General features: G+C 38.6%; 3 protein-coding genes across 3 annotated transcripts, besides 1 other annotated feature; 2 read left to right on the forward strand and 1 right to left on the reverse strand.

Annotated features, from left to right (window-relative positions):
* Nucleotides 1-197: 197 nt before the first annotated feature.
* On the forward strand, nucleotides 198-5,319 carry Smp_132090 (putative wd40 protein; the record flags this gene model as incomplete). The annotated part of the gene is made up of 5 exons (XM_018789432.1): nucleotides 198-476; nucleotides 521-956; nucleotides 1,773-1,879; nucleotides 4,832-5,068; nucleotides 5,308-5,319. The coding sequence occupies 5 exons, from the start codon at nucleotides 198-200 to the stop codon at nucleotides 5,317-5,319; spliced, it is 1,071 nt and encodes a 356-aa protein (XP_018654876.1).
* Nucleotides 5,320-5,912: 593 nt separating this feature from the next.
* On the forward strand, nucleotides 5,913-6,170 carry Smp_182140 (hypothetical protein; the record flags this gene model as incomplete). Its single annotated transcript, XM_018789433.1, has 1 exon — nucleotides 5,913-6,170. The coding sequence occupies one exon, from the start codon at nucleotides 5,913-5,915 to the stop codon at nucleotides 6,168-6,170; it is 258 nt and encodes an 85-aa protein (XP_018654877.1).
* A 1,686-nt stretch (nucleotides 6,171-7,856) lies between these two features.
* Nucleotides 7,857-7,934: a sequence feature (Short protein (Smp_198470, CCD82290.1) was converted to a misc_feature.).
* Nucleotides 7,935-20,874: 12,940 nt separating this feature from the next.
* Nucleotides 20,875-21,720, reverse strand: Smp_132110 (hypothetical protein; the record flags this gene model as incomplete). The annotated part of the gene is made up of 1 exon (XM_018789434.1): nucleotides 20,875-21,720. One exon carries the CDS (start codon nucleotides 21,718-21,720, stop codon nucleotides 20,875-20,877), a length of 846 nt encoding a protein of 281 aa, XP_018654878.1.
* Between the last annotated feature and the right edge of the window lie 3,335 nt (nucleotides 21,721-25,055).

Below are 25,055 nucleotides of genomic sequence, written 5' to 3' on the forward strand. Positions count from 1 at the left end.
GGTCTATCTGGGACTTTAAAGGAAATAGAAGCCGCCTCAGAATTTAGAGAAAAGTATGTCAAAATGCATATCTAAAGTGTTTTTAAGGACTTGGGATTCACTTGGGAATCATCCATCTTTCTATATCTTCCATCACCGCAAACTCCCTTGTTTGTCACAAACTACTCACTAGTGTTTTGTGTTCTTAGTGCAGTCTGATGACCCCTAATCCTCTTGCTTCTGCTGTAGGACACACAGATTCAGTGACAGCATTGTCACTCTCTGATAATCTTTTAGCTTCTGGAGGAGAGGACGGAAATACATACCTCTGGTCTTTGGATCAAAGTCAATTTCCCGTTCTCTGTGCCCCAAGATTAGATCACTGTTCTAGTCTCAAGTTTAGTGCGGCAAGATCGCATATTCTGTACAGCGCATATGGTCAGCAAATCGTCTCATGGGATATTCGTCGTATGACTGAGCCGGTTGTTACTTGGGAGGTAAGTTAAGTTTTTTTTAGCTGTACCTAACCATTTCACTCTAGGTTAATGATGATGAAATCAACTCAATTGACTTTTCTGGAGATGAGCATCGTCTTTCGTCTGCAGATGATTCTGGAGCTGTTCAAATTATTGACGTGAATAATGGCCAGGTTACGCGTACTCTTAAGAAACATGATAACATATGTTCTTCAGCTAAATTTCGTCCTGGCCGAACATGGCAATTGATTAGTGGTGGCCTTGATTGCAGAGTTATTGTCTCTGACTGGAAAGGCTCTGGTCTCGGTGTAATCATTTTTGAAATGGATGAGATCGTTGAAAGTCCTGAAGAGTTCTTACAGTCCTTACCAACTGATTCAGACTGGCGCCATGGATCAAGCACAAGTAGTAATGACAATGTGGAAATCGACTATGATAATTCAGATGACACAGACTTCGGAGCTACTTATGCAGCCGGACATTCTCAAATTATCGCTGATAGTAGTTCCTTAAGTCCATCCTCTGGGATTGGTTCTGAATCCAGAAAAAAACACTCTGTTTTGAGTGATGATGAGCACTTCACAAGTAAGGCGACCATTCGTATTCGCGAAGCCGTCACACAGAACGACATGTAAGTCATACCCTGTCTTATCACGAGTTAATATCGTAATAACTAGCAGTCAGCGGCCGTAAATTTCTCTTTGATGACATTTTGGTACTCACATGTATATCGATACGTTGTGCCTTCTGTGCTATTACTCAATAGTTGTTCGCTCTTATTCTATATACTCGTCCTAACGACTGGATGATGGCTAACTCAGTACAAAAATGATGACAAATAGCATGAGTATATTTTGGATAGTTTAAGAATAAAACGGTTGCACTATGGTTGAAGATTTAAAATCACCTTTGTCATCAGTCCTACTGTTTAGAGTTGAAAGATTTGCTAAACCACTGAGCTACATCTGGTGTCACTGATTAGTATTGTCCTTATTTCCCCCTCTCGCTCCTTCAGAAGATCCATGACTAGTAAGTTTCCTGATCAAATGGTTAATGTTAGCCTGGTAGTCTGTAATTGCTTCTTTGTGAGATGTTACTGTTTGAATAAATACAATCAATCACTTTGACGTATATGTGTATAGGGTTGCCATTACAGCATAACCTGTTCAGATTGCTACTCTCTAAACTTAAAATTAATTTATTACAAAACTAATCATGTTTTAATATGCTTTTACCCACTTTTAAGGAGCATAGCAACCAATAGTCGTATCTTCTAACATCAGCGTTACTTCTGATTCCTTAAAATCATCTACCTAGAAGAAATTTTCTCATTTATAAATGATGATACTCTCATTGAATCAGCATCCTTAAGTAAAGGATGGACCTCCAGTCAAATAATAATCAGCGTAGAACCTGACAAAAATGTACGTTAACTGAGATACAGCTCCTATTTTCTTATAAAGCAGATGGGAAAATTATCGAAATACTATGTATTTTTTCTAAGTCATAAGGTTAAGTTTCTATATCAAAGGATATCTGTAACTTATCCGTCATAAACTGGCTTGCCTTATATCAGTTGAGATACAGACATCAGGCAACTTTTAATGTAATTGTCTTACTGTGTACAGGTACTTGGATTTAAGCCATACTTTGAATAGGAGATGGTGATACTACATGTCTTCCCGGTTTTAGGTCGAGTCATTTAACCAAAAAACCACCTCAGCTTTCAAATGTGTCTATAAGTGTCTCTATTTACTTTAAATGTGTGGGTTAATCACCTGTCTCACAAAACCCGGACAGTTTTCCTTGATATCTGTGCACACTTATCCACTACTACTAATCGACCGTGTTTTTTTTCCTACGACCCTTGAATCTATACAATCACTTCTCAGTTTGACGTTGTTCAAATAGTTACTCTTATCGAAAATGTATAACTACAAGTTAACATCATTTCTCGACTTTAAAAATGATTCGAAAAAGCTACCTGTATCTTTTTAGCAAATCATCCAAATTAATTGATAAATTCATTCGTAGTGATATCCTGTTTCTCCTAAAGTCATCTTATCAGTATGCTTCCATTATTTTAGGGAGTGGAAACTCATTTGATGACATTTCAGTGTAGACAATTATACTAATTGTTGATCTGGTTGTTAGAAGGGGCAACTGCCTCGTGAAATCCAAAGATTCTCGGCTTTCACTATAAGGCGTCATAATTCTAAATGAAGATCCTTCAACTTCTGGGGCAGAGTTTAAGTGGTTTAAACTGTTTCTTATGGCTAGCATTTCTTAAGAAAGGTTATTTTCTGCTGGATGGGGTTGCTGACCCCATACTCAACCCTCCCTTACCGAAGCTTGGAACCTGCAGTAACCCTACAAAAGCTACAGGATAATCTGATGCAGATGGGAAGGCAAGGATTTGCAGAGCAGAAGCCGTGCTCCTACAGTTGAAAAAAATATGGAACTCAAAACAACTGTCGGCCAACATCAAAGTCAGCATCTTCAATACGAACGTCAAAACAGTCCTACTGTACAGAGCTGAAACTTGAAAAACTAACACAACCATCATCAAAAAGTACAAGTATTTCTAAACAGTTGTCTGCTCAGGATACTCAACGTCCACCGACCGGATACCGTCAGCAACAAACTACTGTGAAAGAGAACAAACCAGCTTCCAACTGAGAAGGAAACTAGGAAAAGACGCAAGTATTAGACAGGACACACATTGAAGAAATCCTCAAACTGCATCACGACACTAGCACCAACTTGGGGTCCTGAAAGGAAACGAAAAAGAGGAAAGCCAAAGAACACACTGTGTCGGGAATTGGAAGCAGACATGGAAAGGATGAATAACCATCGCAAACAACGGAAAAGGATTGCCCAGGACAGTATTGAATAGAGAATGCTGGTGGGCGGCCTATGCTACTCCACAAAGGGTAACAGGCGTAAGTAAGTGTTGGTAACTAGAATTTAGGCTCATTAGACCTCCTCCTTGTTGTTTTTGATACCCTGGATTTGCGAGGTTTTAAATCTGAATGGTTATTTAGCAAGCCGAAGACGGTTGCTTTATTGTTCCATTCAAGCAGTGGGATTGGGCGGGGTTGCCCAATCTCACTATTTCCCCTCAACTTTTCTATCAACGATGTTCTGAAAACAGTTCTGATAGATGTAATGGTAATGTGGATCTGTTGCCTGAAAAAAGTCCTTTCGATCTTGAGTATGCGGATGACATTGCCCTACTGTGCGATGATACCCTAGCCATGCAATCTGCACTTGATCAGTTAGCAATCAGTGTCCGTAGATATGGTATGTGCTTTTCACCTTTGAAGTGCAAATAATTTTACAAGACTGCCAGGATCCTAAACCTTCAGTCACTCTGGGTGTCTGCGTCAGTGTTGGTGCTGGCGTGAGTGATGAAATCAATTCACGCGGCTTATGCCAACCTGGGCCACTGTTGGCGCCTTCGTGATGTTAGTCTGTGTCTGAAAGGTCGGATCTACAACGCTTCAGTGAGAGTAGTTTTGCCCTATTCTTGTGAAACCTGGCCCCTCCGATTTGAGGACTTTGACGACTCACTGTTTGATCACCGTTGCCTCCGAAGGATTACTGACATCCAGTGGCAACACTTTGTTAGTAATGCAGAGGTCCACCATCATGTGCTCGGGCACAACGACAATAATTCAATTGGTGTCACTATCTTGAAACATCAACTTCGGTGGGTCCGACATGTCCTACGAATGTCGTCCCAGAGGATTCCATGTCGTGCATTATTCGCTGACGCTGGGGCCGGTTAGAAAAAGCGGAGAGGTGGTCAGTGTATGACGTGGTGTCGTGGCTTGGAAGAAGACTGTACAGGACTGGTTTATGTTGGTCCTTCACGACTCCCTTGTTGGGGTCTTGGAGGTGATGCAACAGTGGCTAGAGACGTTATCAGACATGGTTCAGAATAAAAAGCGGTGGCAATCCTGCTCTAATTTCCTTTTACTTCCTTCATAAAAGTGGGCGTAGCTTTTCTGACAAGAGAGAATTCTTTCTGGTTACATTTTTGCTAACTGAACTGCTCCCATTGTTATTTATTATTATTACTTGACTCTCATATACTGATTTCTGTTCATTGTCACCTCTCTTTTTATTAAAATCACCATTCTCTATCTCTTCACAACCTCATTGTTACTGTGTGGCGCATATGTATTTGGTGCCCCCTTGTGCTGGTGTTTAAAGTCCTATGTGACTACCCGGTTACATTGTTAGTATTATTGCCTTTCTGTACCTCCATGTTATGTCTAGTATAAATTTCTAATTATTCCGTTTCCTATCGGCTTACTATTGATAATATTTCCAGTGTTCGGATATTTCACCAGTCAACTATTGTTTTACAGGAGCAACCACATGTTTCAAATCAACGCATGTCATCAAATCATGTAACTTGGAGATCTGGATTGCCAATTAATCCTCCAATGGTTCACTCTGTTGCCTGTTCAGCGTCTGGAGATTTTGTGGCTGCTGGACTTGAAAGTAGCACTATCGAACTATTCGCGGGTGATGGCAAGCGTTTGAACCATTTAGAGTCACTCTATGGTCACACGCGTGGGGTATCGGCTCTTCATTTCATTGATGTAAGCTTGGATTTTGTGTTTTCTATCTATTCAAGTCCTCATTGTAATTTAACGTTTAATTTCATAATAACGGATAAATGATTTTTACGGTAGTATTGGCATACCTTTTCATAACAAGTACAGCTCAAAGTGATTATCGGTAGTGCCACATTTTAGTTACCATTTTCGATAAATATAACCAGCTCCTCTATATAGAATGACTTAGCAGTAATCCTATGTGTCATGTTTTTTTTAATGGAGATTTTAATTAAACTGATTATATTGGTATTGCATTAAACTTATGTATTTTTAGATGTTTTTGATCGTAGAATTCATGTTAATTTCTAGAAGAATATTTTTGGAAACTAAATAGGTTTGTAGCCACTTCACACTACCAATTTTTTAATGTAAATGAGCGGTACATCTGATTACGTATAATCGTGTACCACTATTAAATTCTTCAATAAGCAACCAAATATGCCGGAGATAAAATGACTTATAAGCTGAGTATTCATATTTATTCCAAACGTACATCATTTGTTCAGTAAATCTGCAAAATGGCTGTTGTTTCTGGTGAAGTTTCTAAAACGGCCTGTGGAGAATAAGATTGACCTCCCCTAGACCGTTTAACATAACCTTGCTATAATCATCTGTGCTGTGTTCACAGACAGTACTGTTGATTAGATAAGTGCTAGAATGGTTATAATTAATAAATATTAAACTTAGTATTCAAAGAGATAAACATCCTAAACCCTGACTGAGAATTGTAAAACGGAGCCTTCAACGGACTAATTAAACAGTCATTTCAAAATTCTAAACATCGTAGCGCGGCTGAGTCACTTAGTTAAAGCACTTAATCGTGAAAATGGAAGTTATCTATGTTATGTTGTATTCGCTTTCAATCTTTAAGGATTCATTCTTAATCAGTGGTGGCAATGATCAAAATGTATTCATCTGGACACTAGGATCAGAAGTTACAGGTTACAATGTATTCCATGGCGAAAAAGTTAGTGCTTTTGAAGGGACACATCTTGATCGTATCATAGTTGCGGATTTTTCTCCTGTTATCCAAGTACGTCTTGTTTTATTATTCTTTATATTATTTATAATATTGATACTTTAACACTCAGGATGCAATAGCAAAGATATCCCAGACTAAATTTCTGTGAATTTAAGGTTGTGCATTTAACTTCTGTATGGTGAAATTGTAGACACCTCTGTTATTTTTCTGAATCATTCTTGAAATGATATGGCTAGCAATTTTGATTTTTCTGGATGTATCCGTCCGACCGTTGCTGCTGCCTTGACGTGTTGGTCGGATTCGCCTCTCGTGATGAACCAATCGAGCTATACTGGCTGGAATAATCGTTCCTTAAGGTCCTACCATGCCAGACAGGCCGGTTGAAGGTCAGTAAAACTAAAAGCAGAAAACCCAAGGTCCAAGGGCGATGTCGTACTGCTGCCTGTACAGAAGCGTGACGGCAGTAAGGTGTTCCCTTCAGACAACCAGCATGATGTTCAGTAACTATCAGAAAGGTTTATTATCTAGCCACAGATAACTGATATTTGCAGCCACAAAGTGTAGTATTCATGATAGTTATCTAAATTGTCAAGAGGTAGATTTATCTTTTCGTTCCTGTTTATCTGTCGACGACATGTATTTTTTGAGTAACCTATTTATTTATAATCAGTCAATACAAATGGTTGAATGGATCATTAATTGCACTCTCTTGCTGATTTTATTAGAAGAAATATACCTGGTTACTAGATAACTTGAAAAATTTAGTAAAAGTATCCACAATAGATTTTGTCAATACATAGGAAAGATGCTACTGTGTGTGATTTGTATTACCCTATATAAAACTGTATCACATATACGTTCTCTATAATCCTCTCTTGTGTTTAATATTTATAGTTTGTCGGTTACTCACTTATGTTATTTGTCAAAAATAAACAATCATGTGGCTATTTGATCGCTAAAAGTGCACTAGTTTTCCCAAACTTTATCATATGACCTTGCAGTTGTACTATCATAACTGATAAAAGATTTATTTTTTGAAGCATTTAAGTGTGAAATGTTGTATGTGTAACTGCAGTCATCGTGTGGTAATCAAAGGATTTTCAGTGTAGGGTTGTGGAGATTGTTGTGTTTAGATTGATATCATGGATGGATAAATGCTAGACTGCCGTTGAAAACCTGTAAGCACTGGACGACCGTTTCATCCTAGTATGGAACTGCTCAGCAGTGCACATCCACGATTACGCACGTGGGACTCGGACCCAGGACCTTCGGTCTCGCGCGCGAACGCTTAACTTCTAGGCCACTGAGCCGACATTCAACGGTGTTATTGGCTAACTTCAACCAATCATAAATATTGCGTGCCCGTTCACCACTGTCTTCAGTGAGTAACTGCCGTATCTGTTGTGAGGCAGTTGCTCACTGAAGACAATACTGGACGGGCACGCAATATCATGGATTGGTTGAAATCAAAGGATTGTTTGGTGTTTTTTAGTTTCTTTTTCCATTTTTGATGTTTTAATTTATAACTCTTGTCAACAATGAGCACCTCGCAACCATGTTTGTAATGTAAATGGATTCAGCTACTTCCTTGCCTGATGAATTTATTGTTACTGGTCACTACAAATCATCATTTGTTTATTGTATTTTAAAGGTTTGTTTCTAACAACTGTCTAATCTCAGATTGTTTGACCTTTTCAGGTACTGAATCTATCTATCCAGTGAAATACCAATGTGTTACTCTCTTTTTTGTTTTGTTGAACAATTCTAGTTTGTACATTACTCGTTATATTATTTCGCCATTCGATATAGTTTGTTGCTATTTTTGATATATCTACCAATAAAGTTACTGTAATACCCACTCCCCATCTTACTTGCACTTTTGATTCCTCTTCAATATTGGCTCAGTAAGACTATGTTTACTGGCTTAATAGTTTTAGGTAATTTGTATTTCTTCTATATACACCATTTTCTTGCATTTTTTAACACTTCATCTCAGTGTAACCATAAAAACTTCGTAAAATGATGACATTCAAAAATTGTATAAATTCCTGAATCATAGAATATAGCTTTTTGCTTTTTTCTATATATTGACAGAAAATCCATTTTAATAACTTTGAGGGACCGATTGTTTATTCGTAATGAAATTGACTAAGAATTTTTAAAAAATATATGATAAATCTATTACTGGGACGCTTACTACTGACTGCCTAGCTTCTTCCTATAACCCTAGTTTGTTTTTACACTTCAACTGGAACAGTAAAGAAGAGGCTCGAAATACGAGTAAAAACTCCAAGGTTATGCGCAGAGAGTCCATTGTATTCATAAACATTTATGTGTCTCCAAAAATACTAGATAGAGTCACGACGTAAGTAATTATCCTATCAGAGCGTGATACTTGGTCCCTTCATTTTTCCATATATTTCTGAAAAAAATCTATTATATCACTGAGCGTTTTCTGAACCTCTAGAGATTTTGAACCCTCTGGTACTATTGTAGTGAACAGAACACGACTGGGGACAATCGAATGTATTTAAGCTAAAATTACAGACTATCTCAGTAAATTCTGAAAACCATACAATGGACAGTTAATTTGCAAATTAACAACCAATAGTCTCGATCTTCACTGTTTCTTTTCTAATTCCATTGTTCGTGCATTTTCCTATCGATTGCACTTCGTTTCAGTTCTCTCCTCATCGGTCTTCTGCTAAAATACATTCTATGTCTGACCAACACCATATGCTACTTATATGGATATAAGTAGACCACACTATGTCCGGTCAGTCACAACGTATCCCGTACGTATGTGTGTCAGTTCGAGTTGCCATAGCGATGAAATTGTCAGGTCAAAATCTGGAATGGTAGAGACCGTGTCAGTGGCGATAAGAGAGATTATGTGTCGAAGATATAATTCGAGAAGAAAGTATAATTTAGTTCAATAAAAACAAATAAGCCACGAGGAGTTTAGAATTTCAAAAAATGGATGTATCTGCTCCATTGCAAACGATTTGGAGTCAGTTCATTCAATCTGTAAGATGTTTTGTCCATTACTTCCCTACTGTTAGTATATCGTGACATTCAATATACCTAATCCTTTGGGTAGCTGATGACCCGTTGAGATCTGCTCATTGATGGCTCCAGTCTTCATAAATGTTACGAACATTATATAGCACATAGCTGCAATTGTTTAGTCTCGTGGTTGGCGTTTGTTCGTGATGTTGCAATTTGTGGGGTATGGTCATGTTAGGGATTTTTTCGTTTCAAATGTTGCACAGCTCTCGAATTTGTACATTGAAACACCAGTCAAGATTTCTCACAAATTCTAAACAATACATTAAGTTAGAGGTTTAGGAACCGTTGGTCTTTTCGGGGGTCTCTTACATCCCATCATGAAATTAGATTTATCAAACAAGGAGTTAAATCGCTTCCTGTACATCGGTGTAAGTAATCATTAGCTATGTCTCGTTCTTTTTCAGCATAGTAGTGATCTATAAAAGAGGTATAGTCAGTCCAACCCTTTATTTCTTTTAAATATTTACTCCCAGTCGTCGACTAACCTGAAGTGTCTCTTTGTAATCTTTTAGAAACCAGAGCACGGTTTCTGCGTTGTGACCGACCTAGTGTCTAACTAGAATGCAGTTAAGGTTATCGCGTGTATTATGGATTTTAAGTGTACGTAGACTTGTTTGAACACGATTATATGTACTAGTTAAGTCAAAGATGATTTGAGCTCTTCCTAGAACTCCCTTAAATTTATTAGTTGATGAGTGCGTTTATCCTTCAGCATGTAACATTTCTACGATTGAAGTGGTTAGGTTGTAAAAATTTTATGTGAACTGGAGTGCCACCCAGTCGGTGAGGCTGTGAATTCGTTTCTTTCTGAGTAGACGTTTATACCTGTCTTGAATCATAGGTCACAAATTATAACAGAACGCTGATGCCATATTCACTTACCATATGTATTACAGACATTCTCTGTCAACAATATGCTAGATTTACTGATTTTTTAATTATTCGGTCTAATAAAGTACATTTTTCTTTGTAGTATGTACTTATTAATTTTATTATGAGTCATGTATGCTAACCCATCAAATCAATAAGTTACATGATCGTTGGCAATCTATTCAGAAACTTGTGATTGATTGTTGGCTGACGACATATTCGGTGTCATGTCAGGGACTGACCACCTCTATCCAACCAATTAGTCGGGAAATAGTATGCATTGTATGAGGAGCTGAGATAACACAACATTTTGAAGACATGCAAGCCGATATTGGCAGTGGCCAATATTTTACTGGCTCCTGACATTGATTACACAATGCTGACTTGGAATTCTTATGAGATGATAGAACACAAAAAGATTTTCTCAACTTATTCTGACTCCAATTTGAAGAAAGCGTACCGAACGTTTGAAATCAATCCAAACAGTTGTCGAAAGTTCAATAAGTGTTCAAAGGTGGATTTTAAATGGTTGTGGACGGAATAGAAGAAGCTTTCGCTTAACAGGCTTCCGTGTCTAGTAGCAGTAGATCACCAATACCTCCAGACAGGAACCTAAGTATATTAACGATAATAGAGAGAAAAAAGAAATCGGTGTATCATAATCCGATGTTATCCTTAGTCCTTAAGAATAGGTCATGTTTCTTCTTAAAGGACTCTTGGGAAGTCGCTTGGACTAGCTCGGCAGCAAATTCCAGCATTTGACTACTCTCAAGGAGTAGGAGTTGTGTCTACAGTCTGTTCTGCTATGCTGAGTCTCTCGTTTCTGAGTGTTTCCCCTTAGGTTAGTATTGTGACTAAGCTTAAGTCGATGTTTAAAGGGACGACCAGAAGTGTTAAGGATACTGTAAGTCATAAGAAGGTCGATTCTAAGACGCCTGTACTCTAACGGGTAAAGGTCAAGTGATTGGAGGCGCTCTTCGTAAGGTTTGGGTTTGAGTCCCCCAGCTGATTTCGTGGCTCACCGCTCCAGAGTGTTTTTATCCTTTTGGAGGGAGGAAATACTATGTTTCCGTACTCTAAATGGGGACAAAAAAACTGTTGAAGATTATGTGGAAAGTTCTGCCGTCAAACTGGCCAAAAATGCGCTTCAATGTTACCAGTGCAATGTTTGCTTGAAAGGCATTTTTGTCACAGTTAGCGTACGACTTCAAGTCATAGGTTACCAACACTCCTACATCTTTTTCGACTTGAGAAACTTCTAGAGAGGAGTTTCCTAAGTTGCAACTGTAGTCTGCAATATGTCGCAGATGGACTACTTTGCACTTTGATGTGCTAAAGTCAGTCCGTTGCCGCCTGCCCAACACTGAAGTCAAGTCACATTCTCATGAAGTGCTAGTATATCCTTATGGTTACGTATCTCTCTCCAAAGTTTCACATCATCAGCAAAATGCAATAAGTCAGACAAAACTTTTTGTGGAAGATCGTTTATGTAGATCAAGAAGAGAAGAGGTCTTGGTATTGAGCCCTGGGGGACCACACTAAGACATTCCATAGCCTGAGAGGAAGTGAAGTTAACCCTGACCTTAAAATGTCGGTCTTCTAGAAATGAATTGGGCCAGTCAATTAGAGGTGGTTTGATACCCAATCGTCTAAGCTTATTGATAAGACTATATGGTTGACTCTATCAAAAGCTTTTGAGAAATCAAGGTAAATAATGTCAACCTTCCCCTTACGATCATGGATGCTTGTCCATCTGTCCACCGCAGTCAGCAGGTTGGTTATGTAAGAGTGACCATGCTGTTGGGGTGAGAAAAACTTTAGGGATAATAAGTAGTCTTGTATGCCATCTCATATCAGGGACTCTATAATTTTAGACGGTATAGGGCCACCGGTCGGTAGCTTGAGGGTTCGCTGCGTCGACCTTCTTTGAAAATTGGTGTGATGTGAGCCAGCTTCCAAATTTCCGGTAGTTTGCCTCGGCTTAGTGCGTGTAAAAACATCACGCTAAGTGGTGTTGCCAGGATTGAACCTCTCAAACGGAATTTTTACTTGATCTATCCAAAAAGGATGGAATAACACTTACCTTTTGTTGTGTTCGGTAATTTTTTTTTATCAGTTTGCTATTTATTGTAATTTAGATTGATTATTTTGTGATTAATTGTTGGTTGAATAACTGTGTGGTAATATTTGTTTAGGAAAATTTGTATATATGATGAATTTCAGAACCGTTATTGCCCCAATCATCTCGTTCTGATTTCGATTGGAGTGTGCGCGTGTCTCTACTTTTACTTGCCAGTTATTCAGCAATCCGAACCTAGTTGGAACTAGAGTTTGGATCTTCCAGTTTGTACAAACTAATGATTCTTTTGTACTTGATTGCCCGCTGAATTCGGATTCCAAGTATATGTTCATTTGTGTTCATCTAGTTCCACTTGCTGTAAATTGTACTTTATCGGGAATCCTTAGTAAATACAGTAATTTGAATACTTCTAACCGTCATAAATAATTTGTTTACTCATAATCTTTATCATTGCGATATAGTTGTTGGTCTAATAGTTAATTTTCAATCACACATTCCTCAGCAGTGTTCTACAAACAAAAGACAAAACGTTGATCCTCTTTGTAAGGTGTTATATATATATATATATATATATATATAACATTAACTACTGCTTTAGAAAGTTGTAAGTGTGCATCACCACATATGTGCGACATATTAGGATGAAATTTAGCATGAATACAACTTTCTGGTTAACAACAGCCGCAGATGTCTCGACACAATATAAAAGGGGACAGTAAAATCGTATAGTGCCTTTAAAGCCACCCGTCGTTTCATTTCATTTACATCCAACAGTTTGGTATGCAGCAGTCATTCCGTATTGAATCGCGGTGAGTTGTTTGGTTGGTTATCGGATTCCATGGATTTGGGGTGTTCTTATATTTGAGTAGTCACTCGTTTGAGTTTTGACTGATGAGGATGACCAGATCTGAGTCGACATAAAATTCTCCTAAATGATGGACAACAATTGTGTCAGACTACTAGTAGTTGGGACATAAGCTATAAAACAACCCAAGCATTACAAAATTTGACGCGGGACGTCGAAAACGCTTTTCACAGCTAAGAAATAACGACTTTCGAACTACCGTTTCAGGGATACGTTGGAAGTCACTCCGTGGTGTTTCTGTGGATATTTTTGAAGTTTCACAACAGGTCAAAGTTGAAGTGCATTACTTCTATTACTCAAATTTGTGACCAGTTTTATATATGAATCATGACTTCACTGTTGATCTTATATTCAGAGTAATAATGAAGTCTATGGATGACACAGAGCCTCAGATGAATTTGATTGTTTTTCGACTCTCCATAGCCACAATAAACGTGGGTTATTTGATAAAAACTCTCACGCTGACAAGCAGCTGTTTTATAAATGGTGTTCAGCCGTATATGTGTGGGCTTTGGCTTCAGTCAAATGCACGGCATTCAATTAAACGAAGTACAGATTTATTGAGATCCGAGAATAAATGACTTGCCCAGAGTTTATGTCTTTCAGTACTCAAATGGGGAATGAGGACACACTTGATATTAAGTTCACAACAGGAAAACTGTAACCAGTATTTCTTTTAATGCATCCACACCGTTATAGCCGAAGTTTGATATGTATGCACTTAATTACATGGTATGAACTCTATTTAAGGAATTAAAATACATTTGTACAGTGATTTGTGTTTCGCACGAAATTCAGTTTGGAAATTCTAATCATTTTAAGGAGATGACACAGTTTAGTGTTATCGAAGATCCTTGGGTCAATATCAATAAGGCTCCAAATGCGAAACTAGTCCTTTTACATAAATTAGAAGAGTATGGTTTACACTACTAAACTCTGAGTTGCGAGATATTAGCGCAGGACATAAACGTGTCGTAGTGTTAAAAATCATTTTAAACAAGAACAGGCAATTTTCCAAGGGTGGTTAGAAAATATTAACCTTGTTACTTCGATGTTTACACGTACAGTCCATTTAACCGTAGTGTAGAGTGAATTAGATGTCTGATCAGGAGATACCATGGAATCATGTGCTATATCAATTGACCTCTCCGGCTGGAAAAGATCGTTATGTTTAGGGAACTAGATGTATTTTCAAAAACGTTAACGAAAATGTAGTAAGCTTATCTTCAGTAATGAGATATACAACTTCTAGTTTCTTGTGCTGAGCTTAGTACCTAGATTTCTTCTAAATTATATGAGATAATTAACACTTGACTTATTTGAAAGTCATTTACAGTGGGATACTGTTCAAAAGATGACAAGTCATCTTTTAAAACAGTCCTATTGACTTAAATTCCATATGTTAGGGTTAAGAAAACACATGGAATAAATACGTTATGTTGCAGTAATTTTGGGACACATAAAAAAGTTACCACGTAAGGTAAGTTGATACACGGTTGACTAGAACTTAATGTGGAGTCCTGGAAACATACTGTTGACTACAAAAGTATTGGATTTCATAATTACACTGTAAGACCCAAGTTGGCAAGAGATAAAACTGATATAAACATTTATATCCCTTGACATTGCCGGTCTACTAATATGTATTGCCGCAAGTATGAAGAAGCAGCCAATATTCCACGAAAAGCTTATTATACACAATGTTTATCACGATGCGTTAAGTCAACAAACGTTATCATGATTTATTGCTGCAGTATAATCACCTGTTGCTTTGAAACGAAAGCAATTGAATGCATCAAGACTCTGAAATATCCTGTTTGTACGCAACTTTTTACAACAAGAGTAATCTGTAGTAGGACGTCGTTTTCGAAGTTGATTGTCATTAAACCTATAGAAAAAAGTACATTTTACGGGGAAAACATATTTTCTACTAACATGTTGAAGATCCTTGTATTATGTCTGTAAACCTTCTAAAGGTCTTTTTGGTGGTTTACCGACCTCCAAGTGTCCGGAACATTCTATGACTATTCAAACGAATACACTGGATGTTGCACAGGAAGTGCTTCGTTCGTGTAGGAAAGTCACCAACCTGCTGACAGACGCATCTAGTGCCAACTGTCATCTACAGTGACCAAGTAACTTTTTAGCTAGTACTTCGAAATTTTTAAACAACTACAGCACTCACCAATAAATCTAAGTCTTCTCAAATGGTCAGCCAACAGATGGCGATATGGGTGGTAGTTTATCTAGAAGGTTCTGCAGTTGCATTCGCCAAACATGTAGTTCACCTCGTACTGCATTTGTTCATCCTCAAAAAACATATAACTGCGTTTCCTACTTCAGATGAACCTGGTATATTTCCGTCAACTATGTAAAACATTTTCCCTTTGAATCAATTTAGACTCCGGAATAGATCGAGCAAACTCGGTAGAAGGTCTTAACGACAAGCTCTGGTAGATCCCGTTACTTCTTCGTTATCTTTCTTTCGGGTTATCTTCACATTCAATCCATTCACCCCCACTATACATATATGTAACTTACCAGGAACCTCTTAAGTTGACGACTGGGTGATTCCACGCATTTGTTTGTACAGTTCACAAGGGCCATCGCATGTACATTGTGAGTCGCAGCGCACATATCCTTCCAGAATAGCTACTGTTGCCAGCTCAACCGAGAAGCACCTGTCTGAACGTGAAGTGAATCGTGAACAATGACCAAAGCTGTACAATAAACATTGAGTATACACTTTCCGTTGGCACTAGTTGACCAAAATATGACTCGTCTAAAGGCTACCGGGCCTGAGTAAAGACCGAGAATACTTTCAGTTTCATTTATCTTCTCTAGAAAAGCTTTGCACAGTAGAATTTTGGCATGTATATATGTCATACTGAAACCCATCAGATGAGCTTGCTCGCAGTCTATGACGAACGTTTGTGTGTGAGATTTATTCACCATAATATCAGAAAACGTATCCGATATCTACTTCACGTTGCCCTTCACCTCTTTACTCGTCCACGCAAACAGAACTGAATGATTGAGGTCACAGTGTTTGTCAATGACTAGTAAGAGCGAGGAATTCTCTTGTCACAATCAAATTCTTCATAGTTAACGGAAGCTCTGTTTACGAACCTGATACCATCTGTTAACTATTCAGTAAGCATTTCCCCTTATGCTACAACACTGAAACTCAAACTTCTATCAATACATTCCAATATTGACATCTGGATATATATCTGATATGTGGGCAAGAATGACAATGATTAGTTGTCTGCCTAGTCAGACACGTAGATAGTCTAACAAGTGTCAGATGAATTATATATTTTCAGAAGGGGTTTTGTGGAGATTTTAATAATTTTATAGAGTTGAGATCGTGAGTCAATTGAAGCTAGACCACAATGGAAAACCTGGAAGCACTGAACGCCACTGAACGGGCCCGTTTTCTTCTTATTGGGACTCCTCAGCAGTGCGCATCCACGATCCCGCACTCGCGAGATTCCAACCCAGGACCTACCAGTTTCGAGCCAGAGCCCTTAACCGATAGACCACCGAGCCGGCATCCAACGGTGTTAATGTCTAACTTCAACTGATCCACGAAATTGAGCAACTGGTAGGTCCTGGGTTCGAATCTCGCGAGTGCGGGATCGTGGATGAGCACTGCTGAGGAGTCCCATAATAGGACGGAACGGTCGTTCAGTGCTTCCAGGTTTTCCATTGTGGTCTAGCTTCAATTGACTCACGATCTCAATTATATATTTCCCTATCCTTATTACTCATTATTATTGATTATTCATTGTCGTTTGATTGTGTCGGGTTTCGGTGTGGAAATATATTTACGTTCTAGTTAGGCTAATCACGTATTCTTCATATGAGTTGCGTTGGGTTCCTGTAGAGTAGACGCTGGGGGATATTCATCTAAGGTAAATCGACGTCCCACATACGTGTAAAAGGGAAAAGAACGTTATAACACTATGCAAGATTGATTTCACATCCACCAATATCAAACGGGCCATAGCTACCCTGAATTATGTCTTATGACAATGAACCGGACGGTATTCCGTCATCATTTTTGAGATATGGTAGTAGATAACTCCCATTATTCCGTTTAAAATTGTCCAACCTATCTATGGAATATGGAGCCCCTCCATCTTTGTGGAAAACATCAGTCCTAGATTTAAAATAGGATCATGCAGTGATATTGTTAACTATAGGCCCATTAAGTTGATATCTGTACCATCGAGAACCATGGAAAAAACATCCACAAACAGCTATTATCATTTTTACTTTTAGCTGGCCTGATTAGCACATCCAAACACGGGTTTATGACCAAACGCTCATGCGTCATATCGCGCTTGGAATTTTCTGATCAAATTACTCATAAAAGAGATGCTGGTCAGTCAGTGATAATTCTGTACTTGAATTTTAGTAAAGCTTCTGACAATGTCTCATACAAACTTCTCAAAATTCTCCTCATTTGTCTTTGCTCAAATCTTTTTAGCGAAACGCAACGAAATCATCCGCTTTGGCTCTTGCTACTTTACGCCTATGAATGTCGCCAGTGAGGTTATAGAAAGAAGTGTTATTGGACCATTACCCTTTCTTTTTTCATCAATAACGTGTACCCACTCTCTCAACACTGTAAAAATTTCCTTCTCGCTGATGATTTAAAAGTGGTTTATTCATTCTCTTTTACCAAAGAAAGTTATATTTCAGCGGTAGTCCAAGATAAACAAATTATACAAATGGACTGTGTTGTGAGATCTGTCACTGAATGTTGACAAAAGTGAATTTAACTACTCTGACCATAGCCTTAACCTAAATGTTGCTATACACAAACACATACTGAAACGGCTCAATAATGTTTATTACGGGTTTGAGGTACAGAAACAGTCTGAACTTTTCCGAGCACATTGCTCTCAAGTATTCAAAGCAAGAAAATTTACTGGATTCACAATGATAAGAATGGCCAAAATCGAATGGAGATTATTGTGATATAAAGGTGTGTCGGACTCGCTGTTGAATATGGTATTCTATTTTACATTAGTTTCAAGTATAATGACTTGATAGAAGTTGAAGGTGTTCAAAGAAGATACATTAAGGCTGTTTTGAAGTATTCCGACAACAAGGATCACCACCAAAGATGTCAACAACTCAAGTTAGAACCTGTCTAGATCAGGCGCGCTAGATCAAACCTCGTCTTTATCTACCAGCTTACGAATAGTATTTCTTACTGTTTGGAACTCACCCCATTGTACTCTATCGTATCATTTAACAACCTGCTCAATAAGGGGAATATTCTATCGATTACGAAGGCCTACACAAACCTATGACAGAATTTCCCCACTGTTCGCAATTTAACCATGTGGAGCATGCTCTCAGTAAATCTCCGTTGCGGTGAAACTATTACCCAATTCAAAAGTCTCCTTGATGACTTTCTGTCAGAAAGTGGTTGATATAACCCATTGAATATCAGTGTGACTATCAATGATTAATACAAAAAAGGTATGATATCTATCTGATTGACTAAGAAATGAAGTGTAACTTTTGAAATTTTGTTCGTATGCTTATTCATTACGTTTTGTTTCTTTTCCTTACATCTAAATACCAGAGTTCGCTTATGCTCATATTTATTATTACTACTATTACTATCATGATTGGTCTCCTGACACATAAGTTATTCTTTTCTTCCTTTCCTTTTCTTCCCTCTCTCTTTTCCCTTGGCACAAATCTTATACTCAAACATTCAAAGTTTAAAACTTAAAACACATTATCTTGTGTTGCGCTTAATTAACTTTTCAGATTCATTTTATCTTCACCACGTATACATGACTTGTACTAACCGATAATCGAGAATTGTTCTCTGCAGTTAATTAAGACCTTCATGAAATCATTTTAAACTAACACTTCACGAACTCTTATTCTGCCGTCAAATCTTACTGCAGTGATGATTTTTTTCATTTATTTACTTTTTTCATTTGGTAACATATATATTACCGTTTATTCTTATTCTATTTTTGCAGACACGCTTATTAAACTATTTCAATATTTAACGTTTCTTCCCTTCACTACGTACCTGCTTTTCGTCTCCTTTTTTTACAGTCAGCTCGATATTTTCCTAAACTCTACGGAACTTGCTAAAATACCTTGTGTACACTTATTTTCTATAACAAATTAGAATGCCCTTGCTTAATAAGTACCTTAATAAGAGAGAAATAGACTGAGTAGTTATGCATTAACTAGTCTACCGTGAACATTGTCTGCTCTGCTTTTCGTCCTTTCTTTTTCTTACACCCTTTTCAGCCCTTTTGAGATACGCCACCGAAAATAGACATGGAATGGGTGACTTTGTCCTGCACTATTATCAAAGCCTCAGATATCCCAGAGGGATATAAGTTTTTCGTGCCTTAAGGTAACCCTCGTGCTATTGATAGAAGAAACCAGAGAAGTAGTGAATAGGCCTTTATTTCGATCTTCGCGCAGTCACAGTGGAGCGTGGGATTATCTGTTCAGACAAACAAAGGCTCTCAACATTCAATATAAGATAGTAGGGCATATAACGCTTACAAAAAGTAAGGAAGTGAGTGAATACTTGAACAATACTGTTTTAGCATATGCTTGGTTGTTTGGGGTCAACTCTTAACCAACCAACCTGAGCTGTTACATTAGCTTCCCCCTAGAATCGACTTCCGTAGGAACGTCGGTTCGATTAACCTATCTATCGATAACACCTTCGTTCTATTTCTCATCCCAAGGCGAAATTATCAACTCGCTCACTATTTGACTTACAATCAGTTACGACTAACGCTTTCAACGATAGTCCATGGATGTCTCTTCATTTACTAGCTTGTCATCTTATTTTGTAGCATGTGATCTTTTCTACAACTATCGCTGACGGTTTGCTGCGTGCTTTCAAGAGAAAGTGTGAGAATGTGGAATAAGAATATCTGAGGAAGTGCCGCGAGCGGGCTACCCAACACCATGTTGGTGAGGTACGATTTTTCCATGCTCAGACCGGCTATCAGGTGTTTACTCACCTGCCTCTTGAGTCGCCCTCAAGTAAAAAGTAAAGAAGAGTCTACTTCAAAGGTAATGGTGAAAATCAGTGTAATCCACAAAACGGAAACGAATATACGATTAAGAAGCGAAAAAAAAATTGTGTGGAGTATGCGGTATTGGGTACCTATCTGGTACGGTTTGACGGTTGAGGGCTCTGTAATCCCCGCACGGTCGCCAGTCGCCTTCATTCCTCTTTGGGACCATATGCAAAGGGGATGCCCATTGACTATCAGAGGGACGGATAATACCCAGTTGTAGCATATAATCAAACTCGGCCCTAGCGATTTTGAGCTTATCTGGTGCTAGTCTCCTGGGTTTTGCAAAAACCGGTGCACCTTCGGTTTTGATAGTGTGACTTACTTTTAGTTTGTCTTTAGAAGGCTGTGGGTTTGGTTTAGTTAAGTTTGGAAATTCCGCGAGTATATCTTGGAATTTCGCTGTTGTTACTGGAGGAGTTTGAATGAAGTTAAGAGAGCTGATGTGACTTTCTTTGCCTTTTGTGTAATACGAAGTTTCTTTTAGTGTTAATCGCCGTTTCTTGGTGTCAACTAGAAATTCGTATCTCTCTAGAAAGTCCATCCCCAGTATTGCCAGATCTAAGTCGGCTACCGTGAAAACCCAAGGGAATTGCCTCCTGAACCCCAAATCTAGGGTTAAGTTTTTCTGCCCAAATGTCGCAATTTTAGTTTTATTTGCAGCTTGAAGTGTAATTGATGATGTTTCTCGACTAATCTCAGTTTTATTTTGAGGGATGATGCTAAGAGCAGCGCCAGTATCCACCAAGAAATTCAAGCCAGAGTTTCTGTCCCTAACATAAAACAAGCGACTGTTTAGGCGCCCCTCCTCAGTCGTCGCGACCTGGGGAGGGGTTACTCGTTTCCCGCTGTCTTAGAATTATGCTTGGGCCAGGCGCATGGTTGCATGCACTTGGTTGAGTTGACACCAAACTTCCAGTGGTACCAACAAAACTGCCCAGGTTGTCTGGACATTTGTGACCTGTTTTGTGACTTGGATCGTGGTCGTTGTGGTGACCTGCTCCTGTTTCTATGACCCATTTGCATTCTGGTGACAGCCTCAGTGAGACTCTTAACACTCGCAATGAGTCCTTCTATGACGGGGTCTTTTGCTGATTCTACTTTTTGTGTGTGATTTATTGTGCCTGGTCCAGTTGGAGGACCTCTCTCCATTATTCTATCGGCTATACGCGCTAAATGAGATAATGAGGTTTCAGGATCTTGTGCATCCAAACAGTGTTGGACGTAGCATGAGAGAGCTTGTATCCATCCTTGTTTTAGGACTGCTTCACCCACTGTGTTATCACCCATTAACACTTGGAGGTGACGCAAAAACTGTGACGGCGACCGATCACCTAGTGTTTCACCTTGAAAAAGTCTTTGGATTCTTTGACTATCTGATAATGATAAACGGTTCATTATCTCTCGTATTAAGATGGTGTATGGTTGTGGTGATGGTGGATCTAAAATCAAGTCACGGACTTCTTTGGCGACTGAAGGAGGAAGGATAGGACACAAGTCTCTATAGCGAATCCCTTCAGATTTGATATTGTGTCTCGTGAAATAATGCTCTAGTTGAGCAAACCACAACTCAGGATCACTACGATCAAATTCTGGAAGTCGGGATTTCGTAGTCATAACAGTGTCTATCTCCACTGGTGACAAATCCTCCAGATTATGGGTTTCTATTGAGTCTGACATGAGGTATGTGACAAATATAGCAATAAAGTTAGCACGAAAAATGGTTACTATAACACGAATAACTCAAGATAATACGGAATAAACTAGTTATATACTCAACTTAGTTTACGGATAATCAGGTCTACTTTTACGATTAAGTAAAAAAAGTTAATAACAGAAATGAGGTTAAATTTGTGTTCAAAAAGGGCTCACCACTTTCGCGCCTTAAGGTAACCCTCGTGCTATTGATAGAAGAAACCAGAGAAGTAGTGAATAGGCCTTTATTTCGATCTTCGCGCAGTCACAGTGGAGCATGGGATTATCTGTTCAGACAAACAAAGGCTCTCAACATTCAATATAAGATAGTAGGGCATATAACGCTTACAAAAAGTAAGGAAGTGAGTGAATACTTGAACAATACTGTTTTAGCATATGCTTGGTTGTTTGGGGTCAACTCTTAACCAACCAACCTGAGCTGTTACAAGTTTACGGTTTCTGTGAGCACCCAACTTCACATGGATCTGTACTCGACCATCAGATGTATGTGGCAAAATCACCTTCGTAAAGCGCGCCAATTGTGATATTGACAATACGTTCCTTACTAAAACCATCTACATTCATATCTTATAAAAATAGTCTAGCTGAGTAATTTACTACCGTGAAAATTGTAACAATTTGATCTTGCCTGTAAACTGGCATGTCTCATGTAACAAACTGTTATTTGAGAATAAATTCTTATTATTATGTGGCGAATATTATGAAAACATTATTGACACTTGAATATAATAGCATTTCAGAAGAATCACAAAATGTTTCTTTCACAACATTTATGTACCGATAGGCTGTTTATGAGTAATAACGATATGGCTAAGGATAAATATCTGATTCAAATGCAAACAAAAAGAGAGAGGGTAACTTAACTCAGAATTTGATGTGGTTTGGACATGTAGGATCCCTGTGATATCTGAGCAGGGCGCAGATGTATTCACGCGTTCTGAGAGATCAATGCAAGCAAGGGTTTCATCAAGAAATTTCGTAGACCTATGTAATCTATCTGTTATGCATATTTAGGAGGGAAGACTGTTCTATATTAGTGCATACCTGATGAGTGAGACGTTTTCCCGAAATTCTGACCCGTATTTTTCAACTTTAACGGTAGATGCTTTGTATCGAATGTCGTACATATGTGAGATTCAGGTAAAAACTATACCACAAGTGGAGTAAGTAAGCTGCTTGAGGAGCTTCAAGCAGGAAATTAAATTAGACCTTAGCCTCCTTATCTGGACGGTTGTAAGTCCTATGATATGGCGCCGGGAATGATAGTCAATAAGTGAATCAGTTTTAAGCATTTTGCGGGTGAAATCACATTGTGTTTCTTCCATCTTCAGAAATCGGATAGGTGTGAGCTGGAAAATAAGGACGGACAGTATTCAATGATAAGTCTTATACATGTCTCTTCAAAAATGACTCTGGATTCATTTTAAAGAAGTTAGGAAGAATGAAGCCTAGCAGTCTCCGCATTTTAAACGCCTTAGTCGAAATACATTCAGAAAAGTTAAGAATGTGTGGGCAGTGCAACTTAAGGTCAGTTACTAGCGTACGTTTGGGCGGTGCTTTCCCCTTAAGTCCTAGTTTTATTTCAACAGACGCGCCTCCTATACATATCCAGCCGCATTTCTTCGTGTCGAGTTCTAAACTCCGGCGCATATACCAGTAAACTACCTTTTTGAGTTCATTTTGGATTGTTTGCATAGTACTTCACACATCACAAACGTTATTTTTATAGTTGACTTTTAAGTTGACAGCGTAAAGGTAGGTCACACCTGTGTTGAAGCACCTGCATGTATTGTTGATGAATATTGTAAAGAGCAATGGACCCAAGACACTACTCTGCATAACACCACCGGTCATCGTTCGACATATTGGCGTTGTGGAGTTGATTTCAGTCGTTTGGAATCTGTTTGTGAGAAAAGACCTAATCAATGCAATAGGGGGGCAGTAATTCCAGCTGAATGAAGTCTATTGATTAGCAGTTCATATATGGCGGTCACATCATCGTACAGTATGGAGTTGTTGTGATCTGCACTGTTTCATTTGCTTTTCAAACAAACCACATGGGTCTTCGGATTTAGATGCGATAGTGAGCTCAGTATGTTCCCCTGTCTGTTTATGTTTCCTATGCTTGCTTATCATGGCCTCAAATAAGGAGTTTATTCGGTGCAAGGCACTGAATTCTTTTAATATACAATACATGCTTTTTAGTTTCCGAAGCTTAGACCTAAATTTTTGGTCGATATAAGGAGTAACTAATTTAAAAGCCATTAGATCGGAGTATATTGAGAATGGTCTCAAATGAGTGGAATATTACGCTCAACAGTTGGAGACCTCAAAGCGTCGCTGTCGACGGGGAGATAAGGCAATGTATCTGTCGAGATGGAAAGGAGAGAGTTGTGTAATATTTAGAATTACTAGGCGGGTCACCATTTTGTATTTGTCTTGTGTGCCACGGGCCATTTTAGCCCTGTTGTCAGTATTTAAGGAGGTGATGTGTTCCAGAATGAAAATGTGGAATTACCTGAGACTATTGCCGAGATAAGTGTTTGTGTTGTATATGGTTATGTTATGATTCTTATAGTTTCCAAGGTTCATCCTAACGAGTTTACTGGTGTCGCGAGTAGGCGTGATGTTAGACAGGGATAGCCTCACGTGATGACAAATGGGTACTGTCAGTTCACTGTGTGTTGCAGGGTGTTCTACCGCTGTGAACGGGTGTATTTTGTGGGCTAAGGGAAGTAGTTGAGAGTTCGGGCGCGGGATATGTGGTTGTAGCCGCTTAATGTACGGTCTTGATCTTTGGACCCGTAGCTGCACGCGTCGTGTTTTCGATTTTGAGTAAGGTGAGGAATAATGCTTTGAGATTTGTGCGGTAGACAACTCTGTGACTCGCTGGTGCATGGACCGGGTTGATCAGTTTGCAGTTCATCGAGGATTAGACCTTGGATATTTGTCCTATCATGCATGATCATCATGTTTTTAAATGTTAGAATACATATCAGGATAGACTGATTACTATTGAGGTGATAAGTTTCTGTGATACTATCATAGTGAAGAAAAATGGGACAAGAAGCTTTAGCCTGTGCTTTACGTGATCTTCATGTTACACACCAAGATTGTGACAATTCACACTCTTTAAGTTCACACTGTAAGGTATATTATACACAATGATATTCTGCATACACTGAAGTCTTTTCAATACTTCAGATGGTATGTGGCCAATTACTTTTACAGTTTTTTTCTAATTTTGAGATCAGGATTTTCTGAAACACTGATGAAATATTTGTACGGTAATAAGTCGT

Source organism: Schistosoma mansoni, chromosome W (genome assembly GCF_000237925.1).
Source record: "Schistosoma mansoni strain Puerto Rico chromosome W, complete genome".
Classification (NCBI taxonomy): Eukaryota; Metazoa; Platyhelminthes; class Trematoda; order Strigeidida; family Schistosomatidae; genus Schistosoma; species Schistosoma mansoni.